Source organism: Dermacentor albipictus, chromosome 3 (genome assembly GCF_038994185.2).
Source record: "Dermacentor albipictus isolate Rhodes 1998 colony chromosome 3, USDA_Dalb.pri_finalv2, whole genome shotgun sequence".
Lineage (NCBI taxonomy): Eukaryota > Metazoa > Arthropoda > Arachnida > Ixodida > Ixodidae > Dermacentor > Dermacentor albipictus.
This window is the reverse complement of record NC_091823.1, coordinates 28,901,676-28,917,976: the sequence shown is the minus strand read 5'-3', so window position 1 is coordinate 28,917,976 and position 16,301 is coordinate 28,901,676. Positions and strand designations below refer to the sequence as shown.

The 16,301-nt window shown below is 43.6% G+C and overlaps 1 protein-coding gene across 13 annotated transcripts in view; it reads right to left on the bottom strand.

The window, feature by feature from the left end:
- The window catches only part of LOC135921671 (cell adhesion molecule Dscam1-like), a 439,711-nt gene that overhangs the window by 356,017 nt on the left and 67,393 nt on the right, over window positions 1-16,301 (bottom strand). For 9 of the 13 annotated variants that reach the window (XM_070535316.1, XM_070535327.1, XM_065455967.1 and 6 more), the window contains exon 2: window positions 14,342-14,422. The exons of 2 other annotated variants lie outside the window; for them this stretch is intronic. Coding sequence is in view for 2 of the 11 variants with exons in the window: in XM_070535325.1 (XP_070391426.1) it covers window positions 14,342-14,369 (28 nt within the window). In the remaining 9 variants the exon portion in view is untranslated. Of the gene's footprint in view, window positions 1-10,802; window positions 10,854-14,341; window positions 14,423-16,301 lie in introns of those variants that run through there. 2 more of the 13 variants (XM_070535324.1, XM_070535323.1) reach the window with 2 other exon arrangements.

Sequence of the window (16,301 nt, the reverse complement as noted above, 5' to 3'; positions counted from 1 at the left end):
TGTAACAGCGTCTCGAAGTGCTAAGTGTCACATGGGAATAATGCGAGAAAGTGGCGCGTGACACAGCCGAGAGATATTTGAAAGAACTGCTTTGGTACGAGAGAAACCTGCATGCGATATATAATGGATAAAGCATTGGGCTTCTGTGCGGAAAGAGGGTGATTCGATCCCACCACCTGACATGCACTTTTTATTGCGATATAGATGGGCCTCACCAGCTTGTGGAGGTATCTAACAGAAACCTCGAGGTGTGTTGAGCTAACGCGCCACAGTGTGCACGAAATCGCGGGACAGATAGAAAGGGTGCATGGAAAGGCAGGGAGGTTAACCAGAGGTAGTTCCAGTTAGTTACTCTGCACGCGGGAAGGAGTAGGGGGATAAAAAGAGGAAGAGAGAAGGCGGAGAGAGATAGAGGGACGAGCACAAACAAACAGCGAACGCTATAGAGCGATAGGGGGCGGCTTTCTTAAAGTCTATCGCGAAGGCCTGTAGACCGCAGGAATCTTAGTAACGTGATTAGGGCCGTCTGCGCGAATGTTCTTTGGGAGCACTGGCCTATAGCTTTTAGTTCTGGTAATGGACAATTGTCCAATCGGTTCATCACTCTGCACATCACTTGCCTCTCGCCACTACAGCGCAGGGAGACGCACATAAGGTGCGTTAGCGTCTCTTCGCAACTTCAGTGCATACAAAGCCCAATGTGCCACCACGGACACAATGAACAAACCGACCCTCAAAACCCGATAGATGTATCATTGGAGGCCTGACAAGGGACACAAAATAACCACTAACTGGTTTTCAAGAGATTAATGTAACATCGGCAGGAATGTCCACTGCGACGAAGCCGCCCGATCTGCACATGGAAGTGGTCAATGTGTCTTCATTGCACTTTCGCAAACAGACGCTGCGGCTTGCCTGCGGTTGATGTCCGGTGAATGTACTTTGCCCCTGCTTTCTCCATGTGTCGTTTGCGTTCATTGTCTACGGATGTACAAATACTTCTGCCGTCACAGCCGTCATATGTTCCAACATATATTCTGCCGTCATATGTTTCCAACAGAGCATGACACTTCATGCCCTTTTTGCAGACGGTCAAAGGGCACTTTAGCACACATCCTTGCAGAGTGCACTAAGCTCAAGAACCCCCCACCATTCCTACTCCCCCTCCCCAGCCCCAACCCCCCCGAACGATGGGAGACCTTGTTGTCCAGCCCCGACCTACCAACCCAGCTCGCGCTGGCGGCTAGGGGCCAGGAACTGCTGGACACATATGGGACCTGAGAAGAAGGTTCCACCCCATCTGGTGCCAGCACGCACCAACCGTCACTAAGGGCTCAACACAAAAGTTGATTCTCTCTCTCTGCCATCTAGGTTACCACGAAGCGAACTGACCATGCTGTACCACATAGACATATATGGACATAGACCACATATGGGAACGTCACCGATAAATGAGTGTTCAAGGTCGGCCATGACGCACGCGCTCGCATTGGTCGAGATGTCACAATCATCCCATTTTATTTATGCTTGTTAAGATGCGAATTGATGTCCTATAGCTTTAGGATAAATTCGCACAAAGCACGTTACGGGCCGTTTAACCATTTTGTGCCTTGTACGCGACCTTGTTAATTAAACTAAAATGTGACATATATATATATATATATATATATATATATATATATATATATATATATATATATATATAGCTGACTCATGAAATGTCTATATCTGCGTATTCTTTGGTTACAAAACCTGACGACGCCTCGTGTGAGGACTGTGGTAACGAAGAGACTTTTCAACACCTTGTTTGTGAATGTCCTCGATATACTTTACAGAGACAATCACTTGCAACCGCGATAGCGCGCTTTGACCAAAGACCTCTCACAGAGGAACTCATTTTAAGATACCGCCATCATAAGCCATCGCAGCAGAGGGCGACGAGGGCACTGTTGCGGTTCTTGAGGGCGACAGAACTGGACAGGCGACTGTAGCCTGAACAGATGTTGATAGTGCTACAAGTGTCAGTGTGCTGTGCGATGACAGTGTTCGGTGACAGTGACGTACCGATTGTGATTGTGTGTCTATGCTCCTTCCTTTCCTTATCTCTACTTTGTTTCCACTATAACTCCCCCTCCCCTCTCTCCCCAGCGTAGGGTAGCCAACCGGATTTTTTTTCTCTGGTTAACATCCCTGCCTTTCCCCTTTCCTCTCTCTCTCTCTCTCTCTCTCTCTCTCTCTCTCATGCACGTTTCAGAAACGTTCGCTTCTCAACAGTCTCATGGGTGAATGCATCAGCGAATTATTCTTATTGGATTGGTGGAAGTGGCAACCTGTGTGGGTACTGCTTAGAACATCAGCAGCCTCTCTTATGCGAAAATTTGCTGCGTATAGAAAACAAATACGTACAACTAAATTATGGACCGCACGTGGGAACACACCACAAAAGTGGGGAAGTGCGCGTGGCTCCCAAAAAAGAACGTTTCATTATCTCTTATGGCCCGAAATGTGTTAATTAATATGCCAAGGTAAGTCATCCTTTGCGTTTGCTGATACCGTAAACGTTGTTTACCTGAAGCACATATATTTAGAAAGAATCGTGGCTGCGTAATACCCTAATATGGCTTAGTAAGCAAAACATAGCTTGCTTCGTGAGAGTACGTGCTTACAACAGCGCCATAAAGCTTGCGATAAACGAGGAAAGGTAAACAGCCTTACGCCGAGACATCGAGCGTGAAATTCTATATAGTGTCTAATGTGCTCATGTACCCTGTGCACTGACAATTTTTTTTTTCTCATATAGCCGCTAAAGATGAGACGCGGTTAATGGGTAGATTGCTTAGGTGGTCTGCTTCCGATGATTGGATTTCAGGCTTTGATGTTCACAAACCCCGATAGTTTGCTAACCTCAAGTGCCACAAAAGCCTCTCTCCACTCGCAGCTTATCTTTGCGTAAACACAGCGCGATTCTGCACCGTCACCGGTAATTTATTACTAGCGCACAATATCTTACATGTTGTTCCCGTGCCCATGGAAGTTTTGCGCAAGCCACTACAGGCTTACGTCCCACGCCAGGTTCTTTAAATAACTGCGAGAAGGTAGCAAATCAGCTTACGCTTGCCGCCCTGCAATTCAGCGCATTTGTTTACAACTCTCTGAAGGTTTTGGACGTTCAAGAGTCAATAAGTCGGTCCTAAGAACCACCCACACACAAAAAAAGGAATAATCTGCAGGTGCAACGCACACGATGGAATCTGAGTGAAACGATGCTTTAATAAAGCCACTAATTAAGTACTGCGCAACTAGCGACGATGCGTACGATTGTGTTTACGCTATGCCTATGCAACGTCTGTTTGTGCATGGCACCACTCACAAATTTCTTAAACAATTTTTTATATTCATTCCGGGGATGGTTCGCAAGTTATGCCTAAATGCACATATGAAACCAGGCACGTGCATAGTGTGAGACGTCTACGCAGTGATGTCATGAAGGCACATCTGGTGTATCATGCTGATCCTACGAAGGCAAAGAAAGCTCCACTACGAAAAAAAAAAACGAAAAAATAACGAGAGGCTCAGAATGAAAATTCATCTGAAAGTACCCACTGTCAAATTTCCAGGTTCATTGTCTACTTATTTTTTTCTTGATATGCAATGTACATGCCGCAATTATTATTATTATTATTAATATTACTATTATTATTATTATTATTATTATTATTATTATTATTATTATTATTATTATTATTATTATTATTATTATTATTATTATTATTATTATTATTATTATTATTATTATTATTATTATTATTATTATTATTATTATTATTATTATTATTATTAATATTATTATTAATATTATTATTATTATTATTATTATTATTATTATTATTATTATTATTATTATTATTATTATTATTATTATTATTATTATTATTATTATTATTATTATTATTATTATTATTGAAACATACAAGCACACAAAGGAAACGGAGTGAGCAAGCTGAGACACCGAGAGGGGCCCAACGCGTGCCTACTCTTTCGGGAGGAGCGAATGAAAGGAGGAGAACAGGAGAAGACAGGAAACAAAGAAATAGGAAAGAAAATAGGAAATAAGCAAATGACAGAGACACGGACAAAAGAAAGTAGGAACACGGAAAAGACGTCTGTAAACGGGAGGCGAAATTTGTTTTCTGCATGAAAGTTGCGTGACTCTATGGGCCTGGTCGCATTGAGCAGCGCTGCCTCTCGAAAACAGGCAATCGTCAACGGTGGTACCCTTGAGTTCAATCAGTCTATATTCCTTAATTAGCAGTGCACGTTTTACGACGAGTGCGGCACACTCGAATATAAGGTCTTCAAGTGTCTCACAGGAGCCACAGGACGTACACGACAGACTGTCTACACGTCCTTGAGGATACAAGCGTTCGCGCCCCCACAAGAGCGCCAACTCTTAATTCCACTAACAGTTATCTAGCACTGCGAGGCAAGCCACGACCACGAACACGGGAAGGGAACAAGCCGTTTGCAATACGGTGGTCTAGGTGCGGCTTTAGGAGGTATCGGCGGATTAAAACACCGGCGTTGTCAATCATAATAATGTGCCACAAGGCACATGTGAAGAAATAAAGCAAGAAACGCTAAAAAAAAATCCATGCAGCCCTGCTTGATTGAGGTACGTGCAGCAATAAATCCTCACGTTTGTCCGTTATCCCTTCGCAGCGTCACTGCAAGTACGTACATTGCATAATACAGCGGGTCGACCAGGTTCTCTGCTAGGTGCCAAAAGTCATTTGTACCCATACCGTGTATCTTAACACGGAGCCGTATTGTGGCTAGAGAGATAGAGAGAAAGGCAAAGAAAAGACAGGGGGGTTAACCAGAGATTATCTCCCGCTGGCTACCCTGTACTGGGGGAGGGGCAACGGGATGCGATAGGTGAGAGAGAGAAGGAAGACCGGTGACAACCAAATGTGAAGACCCCATGCCGACTGTGATCGCCGTGCCTTTACACGTGTCTTTCCGCGCGGTAAGGCGTTTAGCCAATACCTCGTCCGTAGTCGAAGAGGCCTGCCCTGACTATGGCCTGAAGGTCAAGCGGTCATGAACTACTGCGCCCAAAATTTGCACTTTCCTAATTCACAGATTCCTCGCTTCACTCGCGTTACGCTCACTGGAAGATCATTCATTAATTCATTCATTTACTTCATGGGCTACACCGGCAGTATCATGTGAGGGGGGTTTACAAATTTGGGTGCCAACAGAAGCTGTTTGAACACTGTTATTTGAACATCACTATGCAATAGCAAATAAATAAACAAACTGGAAAATAGAACGAAAAAGAAACACTTCAAAGTAATATATTGCATTTTTTGTTGTTGAACATAGTGGGGTCAGAGATGTGAACATGTCCGGAAGACGATTTCAATAGATGATTGCACGTGGTAAGGCTGATGAGTTGAATGTGGTGGTTTTTCCGGGAAGACATTTGAAATGGAAGTGATCATGCGATCGGTACGATGTGCGATTCGGCTTTGTAAGAGGCAGGGTAAATGAATGATAGCTATAAACAAGCTTATGGAAGAGGCAAACATGTGTGATTGTTCTGCGAGAGTCTTAGGACGGAAGGGACAACGATGTCTTAATGTTGGTTATGCTGGAATTGCGGCTGCAGTCTCGTGCAATCAAAGGCGCGACACACTTTTGTGCGCGTTCAAAGAAATGAATCTGGTATTCTTTATGAGGTGACCAAATGGAAGACGCGAATTCAAGTTGAGGGCGAACGAATGCTTGATAGGTAAGTTGCCAGTCGTAGTGGGCACGCACATCATATTTAACTATCAATTATTAGGCGACGTTGCTTCGAACGAAGACAAAACACCACCTGTGCTTTAAAATAGTATTTTTATTGCACACTGAACATGAAGTTCTACTACTTAACACGGATGCATATAATCTGCTTCTTCTAGACTTTCTATAATGTTTACATGTACGCCTTTTTCGCAGACATAGTACGTTTGCGTGCTTGCGGTACATTTGCACGATTTATTCGGGAAAATAGCACGCTTCAAATTCTTAAACGCGTCTTGCGACAAACAGCTCTTATATTCCCATTTATCTACACTTAATAAGCAGCAAAACTTCTCAAAAAGGCTGTGGTTACGTGCTGGTGTTAATCAACCAATTAGGTTAGGTTTGTTCCATGACACTCACGAATCGAGGAAGCACGCCAACCACGCATCGAATCCTTCAGCACTGGGCAAGTGCCGAAAGAAAAGGAACTAAAGGAGAAAGGGAATGGCGGGGGGAGGGGGGCACTTTCTTTTCGCGCTCGTTGACATGATGGATGCCCGGACGGACGCGTTCCGAAAAGTGCTCGTGAGCATCGCTTAAGATGGCAAGAGAAAAATGACCGGCATTCCAGAGTACGGCGTAATTGCTCCTGTGACGACCCGCCTTCTCTTGAGTTTGCTCCTTTTTTTATTCTTCCGTTTTGTTTGGCGAGCGATACTTGTGGCTTTGACGATAGTATATGTGTAATATATCTCTAACTGAAAAATAAAATACCGCAGACTGACCATTTTTTCTTTACCTTTCAGGAATGACAATTCTCTATATTTTCAGCAATACCTTGGATACCTTTACGCGAAAAGATGTCACCTACATCTTCAAAGAGCCCTGAAGCCCTTGAAGTTGTCTGCAGGGCGGGAATTTTTGGTAAACAAAGTACGAGACATAAAAATATTACACGTGCATAATGAAACCATGATGTCACAGCACTGGCAAGGGCACATAAAAACATTGCACAGGAATCATCGGAGTATGATTATCCAATTCAATCGCTAGCCCTCCGGTAAACCTCCTGAAATATACGCTGCTCTGGACAGTTATTGGCTGGCTGGATTTGTTAAATGAAGCATGGGGACTGCGTGACGTTTCAATGCCTCCAGGATCTCCTCGCGTTACAAATCATTTTAATATCCTTACGAATACACACATTACGGACTAGCATCAAGAACAGCTCCCCAAGTCACCACCTTCGATTAATCTGCCTCCAGTATAGGTCCAGGTTGTTCAGCCAGACCGACAGAGGGAGGGATAAAAGGTAGGCAAGGATGTTAACCAGTCATGAGTCATGTTGTCTACCTCAAGCTGGGGGAAGGAAAAGGGAGAATATAAAGAAGGGAGAGAATGGGGAGGGGGCGTCCAAGCAAAGTGAGGGGGAGATCCAAAGAGATCGGGAGATAAATTAAGGAACGACGGGAAGGTTAACCAGATCAAAGAGACGGTTTGCTACGGTACACTCCGGGTGTGGGGGAGAGGTGCGTAGAAAGACAATAAAATATAGAAAGAGAGAGAGAAACAAAGCACATGCACAAAATCGCTTCCTTATCCGCCACTACTTCGCTTCTGCTGGGCCGCCACCCATATGGTCTACCTCCAGCCTACTCCTCCGGTCGAACCCACTTGGCCCTCCCGGCCGGGTTTCTCTGATGCTGCTGGGACGACCCTCTACCTTTCTCCCTCCTACTCTGCCTCTCTCTTAATCCAATCGCACCCACCTTGCTGGCGCTGAGCCGTGCTCCCGCATGGGTTGCAGAAGACAGTTCTAGCCCTTCCTCCTTCCCCACAAGAACCACTTCTCTCTCTGTCTTCACAGCTCAGGATATTAGTTAATGCTTGTCAGTGTTATAGATGCTCGTGCAGGTTTGTAGACCGCGAGAAGAGCGACAATGCACTCGCAGCCCTACTTCTGCAACGGCTTAAAAGGGCAGCATTCCCAATTTATATATTCTGATAATGATCTGTCCTCAAGAGGAACTATCACTGTCACGAGTGATTGTCTCAGCACATTGTGTCGAGAGCAGTCACACAAAACGTGTTTAAGTGTCTCCTCGAGACCGCAGTCATCGCAGACAACGTTGTCAGTAAGATTCTCTGTAGGAGATAGGTAAAGAGCCTTATCAGTGAAATTCAGAACACCTTCAAACAACGAAAGTATATAAAGCGCTTGTAAGTTGTATTCGCGTGCTTAATATTGCCAGATAACTCCATGCCGCTTGTGTCATTTCCTTGAGGTGCATCTGCGACACTCGCCCGTTAGCTCGCATGGGAAAATAGGCGGCATTATTTATGAACGTTGCTGGCAGTTCTGAACGTGCTGCTTCAGTTACACATCCGTCTGCGAAAGATATCACCAAACACGAATTTCCCTTTTATCTCACACACCATGACATACACAACAAGTCTTATATGTCTGTTTCGGCAATATTCCAATTGGATTCAGTCACACATGTTTGAAAGATTTCCAGATTATCTTCAAGTATTCACTGAGGCATCTGTACAAAGCGACGGTCAGGGCGCCCCCGCTGCTTTTTTCTGCCCTTCGACTAGCGTACGGCGCATATTTCATATACCCCGTCCACCCTCGTCCACAACTGCGGAGCTAGCATTGACGTTGCACTGAAGTACAAGCAAGAGGAGCAAGATACAACCGCATCGAAGATTGCTATCCTTGGAGACTCCCGTGCTGCCCTTAGCATATTATAACGAAGTCAGATTGAGTGTCTAGCTATGGGCAGCCTTACTGACTCTGCCAACAAAATTGCGTCGCGTGGTGGATCTCTCGTTGCCCAATGGACACCTCCAAACGTAGGGATCGCCGGAAATGAAGAGGCTGATCGGCTGACTTGCACTTGCGCTCATAACGACTGTGTCTTCCCTGAACCTTGACAAGCTTGAATGCGAGCATGCGCCGATTTGTCGCCACCTACTCAAGCAGCATCCAGACCAGCATGACGCAAATTAAACGTTGCCGACCGTCGATCGGGGTCGAGGCTTGCCTCGTCACGCCAGAGCGGCGACTGCTCAAACTGAGGGTCGGCTGTGTGAACGTTTGCGAACGTCTACACAGACAAAGACGTGTGGCCAGTCCATCATGCACGACTTGCGGTTGCTGCAAGAAATTTGAGCACCTGATATTTGAGGGTCACGCTTTCATTGCGCAGCGCACGTCGCTAGTAAGGGACTATATATAATCTCCTTGGCCTACAGTGTATACGACACTCGACGAATGTTTGTACCCCAGTGGTTGTGCGTCACGACGTGATGAGGGTTACCGCGCTCTCCTTACTTTTCTAGAAGTAACCAAATTAGGCTCAGGTTTGTAGTGTATTTCTATTTTTCAAATGACAATACCTCAGACAATAATTCTTCTATTTTAGAATTCTTCAGTAGCCTGACCTGCAGTGACCGGCCCAATTGTGCATGTTCTGTACGGTGTGTGTGCTCCTTCACTCTTTGACATTTGTCATCATGCTCTTTCTTTCCTCTTTCCTCCCCTTCTTCCTATCTTCCATTCCCACTTTTCTACCTCCTTCTGTCTGAAGAGCAAGCAGGCGTTGTGCCCCTTAATAATAATAATAATAATAATAATAATAATAATAATAATAATAATAATAATAATAATAATAATAATAATAATAATAATAATAATAATAATAATAATAATAATAATAATAATAATAATAATAATTATTATTATTATTATTATTATTATTATTATTATTATTATTATTATTATTATTATTATTATTATTATTATTATTATTATTATTATTATTATTATTATTATTATTATTATTATAATAATAATAATAATAATAATAATAATAATAATAATAATAATAATAATAATAATAAATCTGTGCATGAAATCTACTTATACAAGATTTAAACTGTCGAACGAGCTTGGCAACAGACTATTTGGTTTAGTGTTACGGTAAGGAACCTAACTATATTACCTTTACAATTTGCCAGGCAACCCTAACGAATCTCTTTCTGGTGTAAACAACGTCATTAATCACCGAAAATTTCACGTCGTTGCAGCACTTCGTTTCGATAAAGAAAGAATAAAGTTCTGAAAATAACAAGAAAAGATAACCCTAACAGTGTTGCGACAGCTGACTAACTCGGATGGAGAAATCCCTGTGCTCACATGCTTTTATTGCCGCTACTTTAAGAATTGCTAGACGCTCGCCAAGGCAACCCAACATTTGTGAAAGCTCTCTACCTTAACGGTTATAATTATGAGAAGGATTTATCGTTAGCAGGAAAGTGTATATAAATGTGTGCGAAATATTGGTGTTTATCTTTAGCTTGCAGTAAGGCGCTCTAATCGTACGCAACAAGCAGCTTCTTACAAAGAAAACGTTTTGAAAACTTTCAGTAATTTAACTGCGTTGTTTACCGTGCTGTCGGTAATTTAAGATGCTAGAGCCGCACGATATTTACGTTGTTGTTTTCACTTCGTAAGCTCATCGTGTATTTGAAACCTCTGTAATTATTCCTGTGTTTCCTTAATAGAAAGTGTGCTTACAGCCGAAAGAAAGAAAAAAGCGGATATACACGCTCCTTTGTAATCGAAGCGAGAACTATAACATGCAGAGAAAAAAAATACTCGCAAAATACTTCCTAATTTGTATACAGCACTGAAATACCAAGCATGGACTTTATGAATAATTACAGCTAGGAAAATCAAAAAAGCTGTATCTATAAAAAAACAACGAATAAAAAAGAGAAGTCAAATTTTTCGGTTATGTGAGCAGCACCGTTGGGATAAACAGCTGTATGACCTGTGTGGGGAGCTGTATTTTTCGTTTTGTCTTTTGGGGTGGGGCTGAAGGGGAAGGGGGATGACGTGAGTTGTGAATGCCCAAACTTACTAGAGAAGAAAATAAATGAAACCACATACTAGTGTATTAGTAGGAAGATACGAAAAATATAGCTGACAAAAAGTAAAGGACCTCTACTTCCGCTTCAAGGCAAACATGCGCTTCCTCTGTGACCTGAGAGCGGTGATTCATTTCCTTCCGCAACCTCCAGACCACGTAGCTGCGGCGTGAGTATACTTGTCCATTACCGATATGTTCGCTGTAAAGAGAGTTTGTGTACCCGGGATGTTAGCATTGCAGAGACCACGGGCCAGAAATTGTCTGACCTAAAACAGGCTCTGAGAATAAGTAAAACCTCGTAATAATTGATCATCTTTAACTTGTAGCCACTCGTCAGTAATCAAAGTTTCTAACGCTAAAATGTGACAGCTCTGGGCCGATTTCTTTTGTTTATTAGCGGAATAGAGTGTATGTGCGCTAAAAACTTTTGAACGTGTAATAGAAAGTGAGGGAGAGAGAGAGTGAAAAAAGAAAAGAGAAGGGAAATGTAGAAAATTTCACCGGTGAATATATTCTACCATTATTCGTGCAGTTGTAACGTGATTGGCGTCGTTACTTAAGCGGCTACCATTCAAACATTGTTATGCACACTCGCCCACAAAGTATCGGGGGGCATGCAAGCACGTGGCCGCGCATCGCAGTATACCAGAGAAGGCGCAGCGGCGTTTAGAGGCGCGGGTTTATGCCCTCTCCTACATTGTTTGGGCCTGCCAAGCATCCGTTTCCATGCGGTGAAGTGAGATGTGAACGCGATGTCAGTGGCACATCACCGTCGCGGCAAGCCAGCCTGGCCCTTGTGTACCGCATGCGAAAGGATGGCGGTCTCACCAGCCTCGTACACGGCATCATCGACTCCAGTGTGCATTTACGTCAGCGCATGCAAACATTGTAGCAGACGGCACCAAGCCAAGCCTCCAGGCATCACTGCACCTGCGCACATTCGCTGCGATGGCGACCAGCGCGGACGCGGCAACTGCACTTTCGCTTCGGGGAGCGCGACTAAGAGCTTGACGGTAATGTTTAGTGACTCGCAATAATTTGTAGGCGAATGTACATGACCTTGTGCGGGTAAAAACTGAATTTTATAAGTTCTCAGCGATCACATTATTATACTGCGCATTGCAAGCAGCTACCGACTTAAAAAGCGAATAAATATTGCAATAACTTTATTTAGTATAAACACTGCTTGGTAGTATGTACTGCTTGTGGAACGTAGAAGGATGGTTGCATACCTCCTTCACAGGAACAAGGAGGGGTTGAATTTGTTTCTTCTTAACCACAAAGGCCCGCAGCCTTGACGATTTTCGAAATTAAATATCGTAACAAATAATTACGGAATATCTTACTATACATTTACGCATGGAAAATAGGAGGTGCTGCGAGGCAGATGTCACAGAGCGTTCTCCGAGAGGTTTAGTGTAGCCAAAGAACTTGAACTGCGCGTTGGTTCCTTGGTTTCCTTCTAGCATTTAGGCGACGCCAGACCAATTCTCTAATTTTGAGTCTTCTTTTTTTTTTGTAATAAACCCCACTCTAGAGAGCGCGCAACTGAATGTCAAAGAACGCATGCGAATGAAAGCTACGAAAGTCAGTCAGCACGTGCAACTTCAGTACGCCGATCTATAAACGCTTCAAGTCTAAGAGCAACGTTCCAAAAGCCGTTAACGCCGGCTCCTTTGCTGCAGCAAGCTTAGCTAGGTTAGGTTAGCAGCTTAGGTTAGCGATAGCTTATGCATTCATAAGCTCCAGCTCAGCTAATGCATGCCTAGGCTTAGCTAAAAATTCTTGCCTATGCATTTGTCTGCCCTCGCCTGTCTAAGCGCTTAGACCTACTTGAGCTATGACACAGCCGAGTTAAATAGCGTTATTATACCACCTTATGGACACTTTCAGAGCACAGCACGCTTTTATTTGTGCAAGTTTATTTGTGCATGCAATGAAATTAAACAACGGGCTTACTGCGCAAAAATAGAAAGGAAAGAGAGGACAGCCGGCAGAAACACGCCACAGTCCTTGTTTACAGAACTGGCTTCTTCAAAGCAACCTAAATAAAAATCGACGATATACACCACAAAATACAAACTGTAAATATAAACAGCAACGCAGTCATTGAAGTTACTAACGCAAGATGTCCAGGTCGCCTTGCGTGTCTAAAATGAGCCCATTTTGCCTCTAGTTTCATCCCGTATGTTGTTACCCATGACAAAAAAAAAGAAAATTAAACTTTTCCTCAAAAGCTGATTCCTGCACGCACTCAGATCGAATGTGACACGGCCACGAATAGGCACTCTGGCTTTGGTTCTCTGTGTAGGTCAATAGCGATAAGTATCGTAATTACCGAAGAACAATCTGCACGGCGCAGAATCTTTACCTTACGTTCTTTAATGAGTGGCGCACAATCGATTACAATCGACTAACAATAACCGAACGAGGCGCTGAGGTTCACGACTACATCATTTGCATACAAGTAGTACAATGAGAAAATTTTGACTCGACAACAAAAAATTGTGTTTTCGAATCGTGATTGCTGGTTGTCTTCTTCTTTTTTTTCTAGCTTGGGAGAACTTGAGGTAACAATGGAATGAGATAATTGGTGGCTAACTGAAAAAAAAAACTAGAACGCTTAATTTCACGGGCGAAATGACCACTCGATCGATTCCGACTTCCTAAACAAGGAAGTTGTTGAATTAAAACTGATTACTCTCTGGTATCACCCAGAGACCAAAGAGAGAGAGAAAATGAAGAGGAAAGGCAGGGAGGTTAACCAGATATGAGTCTCCGGTTCGCTACCCTACACTGGGGATGGGGGATAGGGGTTAAAAAGATTACAGAGAGGAAAACGCAAAAAAAAGGAACGCGCACACATGGAGACACACACACAAAAGGCGTTCCAGTTAAAGTCGTTCACACAGGCCGGTAGATCGCAGGAAGCGCAAAAGCACTTGCACGGCCTTCTTCCAAAATCTCAACTGCAGTGCCTGTGGTGCACAGAGTCAATACTTGGTCTGTGTCAGGCTCCAGCGGCCAGCATCCCTTGCGTCATCTAACTCCATCCGCACTCAATAAGGTCTGGGTATTTCGACACAAAAGTGCGCGTTTGGAGCATTTACTCGCAAGTCAATGGGCGAGCTATTTTTTATACGAACCCATACAGTGCTCTAGGCGTAATCATCGACAGATATCGTTTGTGCTGTCCTCAGTGTGCCCACTTAAGCGATAAGCTGAGCCCCATCATTGCACACTTACTCAGATTCCTTGGCGGGATGACATGAGGCACATCTGCAAGATCTCTGTACCATCTATACAGAGCCTTATTTCAGGAATTTTTACGATACAGTCTGCCTGCCATTTCTAACACCGGAAAAACCAGCCATTGTGCTCTCCAGAGCAGACAATGACTGGCTCTTCGGACATGTTCATGCTTACCTCATTAATTGGGCTTCAACCACTGCAATCATTGCCATTTCCAAGAGCGCCAAATCTCTACTTACACAGCTACTGACGCGCTCAGAGCGCGTATTCGACGTTTCTCTCGGGTTTCTAACAACCATCTCGTTTATTCGCCAGCGTAAAGACCTTCGGCTACATCTTCAAGAGCCATAGTGACTCACCAGCTTTCCCTTTTGAAGAACTTCGCATCCGCTGCAAGATCACGATCTTCCTTGTGCTGTATGCAGACGTTTCAAATGCCCCTGCAAATAGGAAAGATTACAAAGAGGCCCAAATGTCAATATTTTTCCAGCTATTTGCATTCAACATTAGCACGGACTGTTCAGTCCCTTCTGACAATTCCGCGGCAAGCTCTTAGTCATTCCAGACCGTCCGGTCTCAGTGAAAGTTTGAGCATCCCATATAAGCACATGCACAGGAGCAAAACTGCGGTCATTTATTTATTTATTTATTTATTTATTTATTTATTTATTTATTTATTTATTTATTTATTTATTTATATTTAACGGTAATCATCGTGTGAACGGGCAATGTTCTACAATGTTAACGCAAACCTTTATAATCTGCTAGCGGCACTGTGCCATGAGAACTATGAGCAGTCGATTTCAAACAGAATAGAAATCAGACATTGCGCTTTAAGAAAAGGACATGATATTATTTGCAGTGGCGGCTGAACATTGTGACATTTTCTAGATACATCTTGCTGATGAAGCTGCCCAATCAGCTCATGATTACGCACAATCTCTGCTCATATCATTTTTAGCAATGGACTCAGTTAAGAAAGTTTGTATAATTGCTCGCAACATTATGCTGACTTTCTTTTTTGAAACACCGGAGGATTTTATGCGTCATTTTCTTATGCTTGGCGCTAAGTATGATAGACTCGTACGCAAATTAGGTCTATATACTCTGGTAGTGTAAATTAAAGCAGATCAAGATTTACTAAACTGCGCGACTATGGAACTGATTATTACTATTAAGAAACAATATATGCAAGCTCATAGATCTCATGAGATATTTCGAAGAGGGTTTAGTAAACTGGAAGCCTACTATTTTAAGCATTTTGCTCTCCCTATTCCAACCGCGAAGTTATGGGTTCGATTCTGCTGCGGCCACATTTCAATGGGAGTCGAAATGCAAGAACGCTCGTGTACTTCGATATGCGTAAAAGTTAATGAACTCCATATGGCCAAATTGATCTGTAGTTGCCCTCTAAAGCAGCTCTGATAACCCACTGTGGTTTCTGGACTTGGAACTCTACAAAATATTTTTATCTTCTTACCATCAACGCCCCCCCCCCCCTCCCCCCCTCCCCCGTCTGTAGCAGCGAGTGTCCCGTCCTGGCGATATCGGTGAGCCTGCGGCGAGCGTGTACCTTGATGTGAGCCTTTGACGAAGAGCAAACACAATAAACTAAAGGTACTGCAGCAAAATACGGCCCTGTTTCATGAGAAAGCGGTTTCTTTTTACCATGCATTTCTGCCAAAGTCGCTAGCAGATAACTTTCGCGCAAAAAACACACACATGTGGTAGCTCTTTGCAAATGCCCTGCAGCATCATGCGTCATCAGTGGGCACTGGGTGTTATTGGTGGTGCGGCTGTATACACAGAGAAAGTCTGCGCGAAGCGTTGACATGAACGCAGAACGAATGACACGGAGCTGGACGACTATGTCTCTCAGCCCGGTAGATTGCGGCTAAAAGTGACTTTCCTGCATCGCTTCTGAGTCTTTGTTGTGTGACATACGGTGCGACACGGAAAAAAAAGAGGGCACGAATGTTTGAATAGGAAACGACGATCTCTACGAGGCACATCGATCTGGTAACACCCAGGAGGGCATTTTTCAATCTACCGTCATCTGTCTTGTAAAAGCCAACTACATTTGGACCCTATCTTACAGCACGCGCGTCATGGGGCAGTGTGTCTAGGACGAGATATTTCTGTGGTGTAGAATACCTAGCTCCGAAGATGCTTTAGACGCCAGGTTTTCATTTCCGCTGCTTTTAGGCCCGAGTTTGAGTTCGTGCCATTCTTTTTTTGTTTGCATACTTTTCGGACGCATTTTCGTAGCTACTAGGATTACTTCCCGTCAGCCTAAATATATGTCATATCCCCGTTACA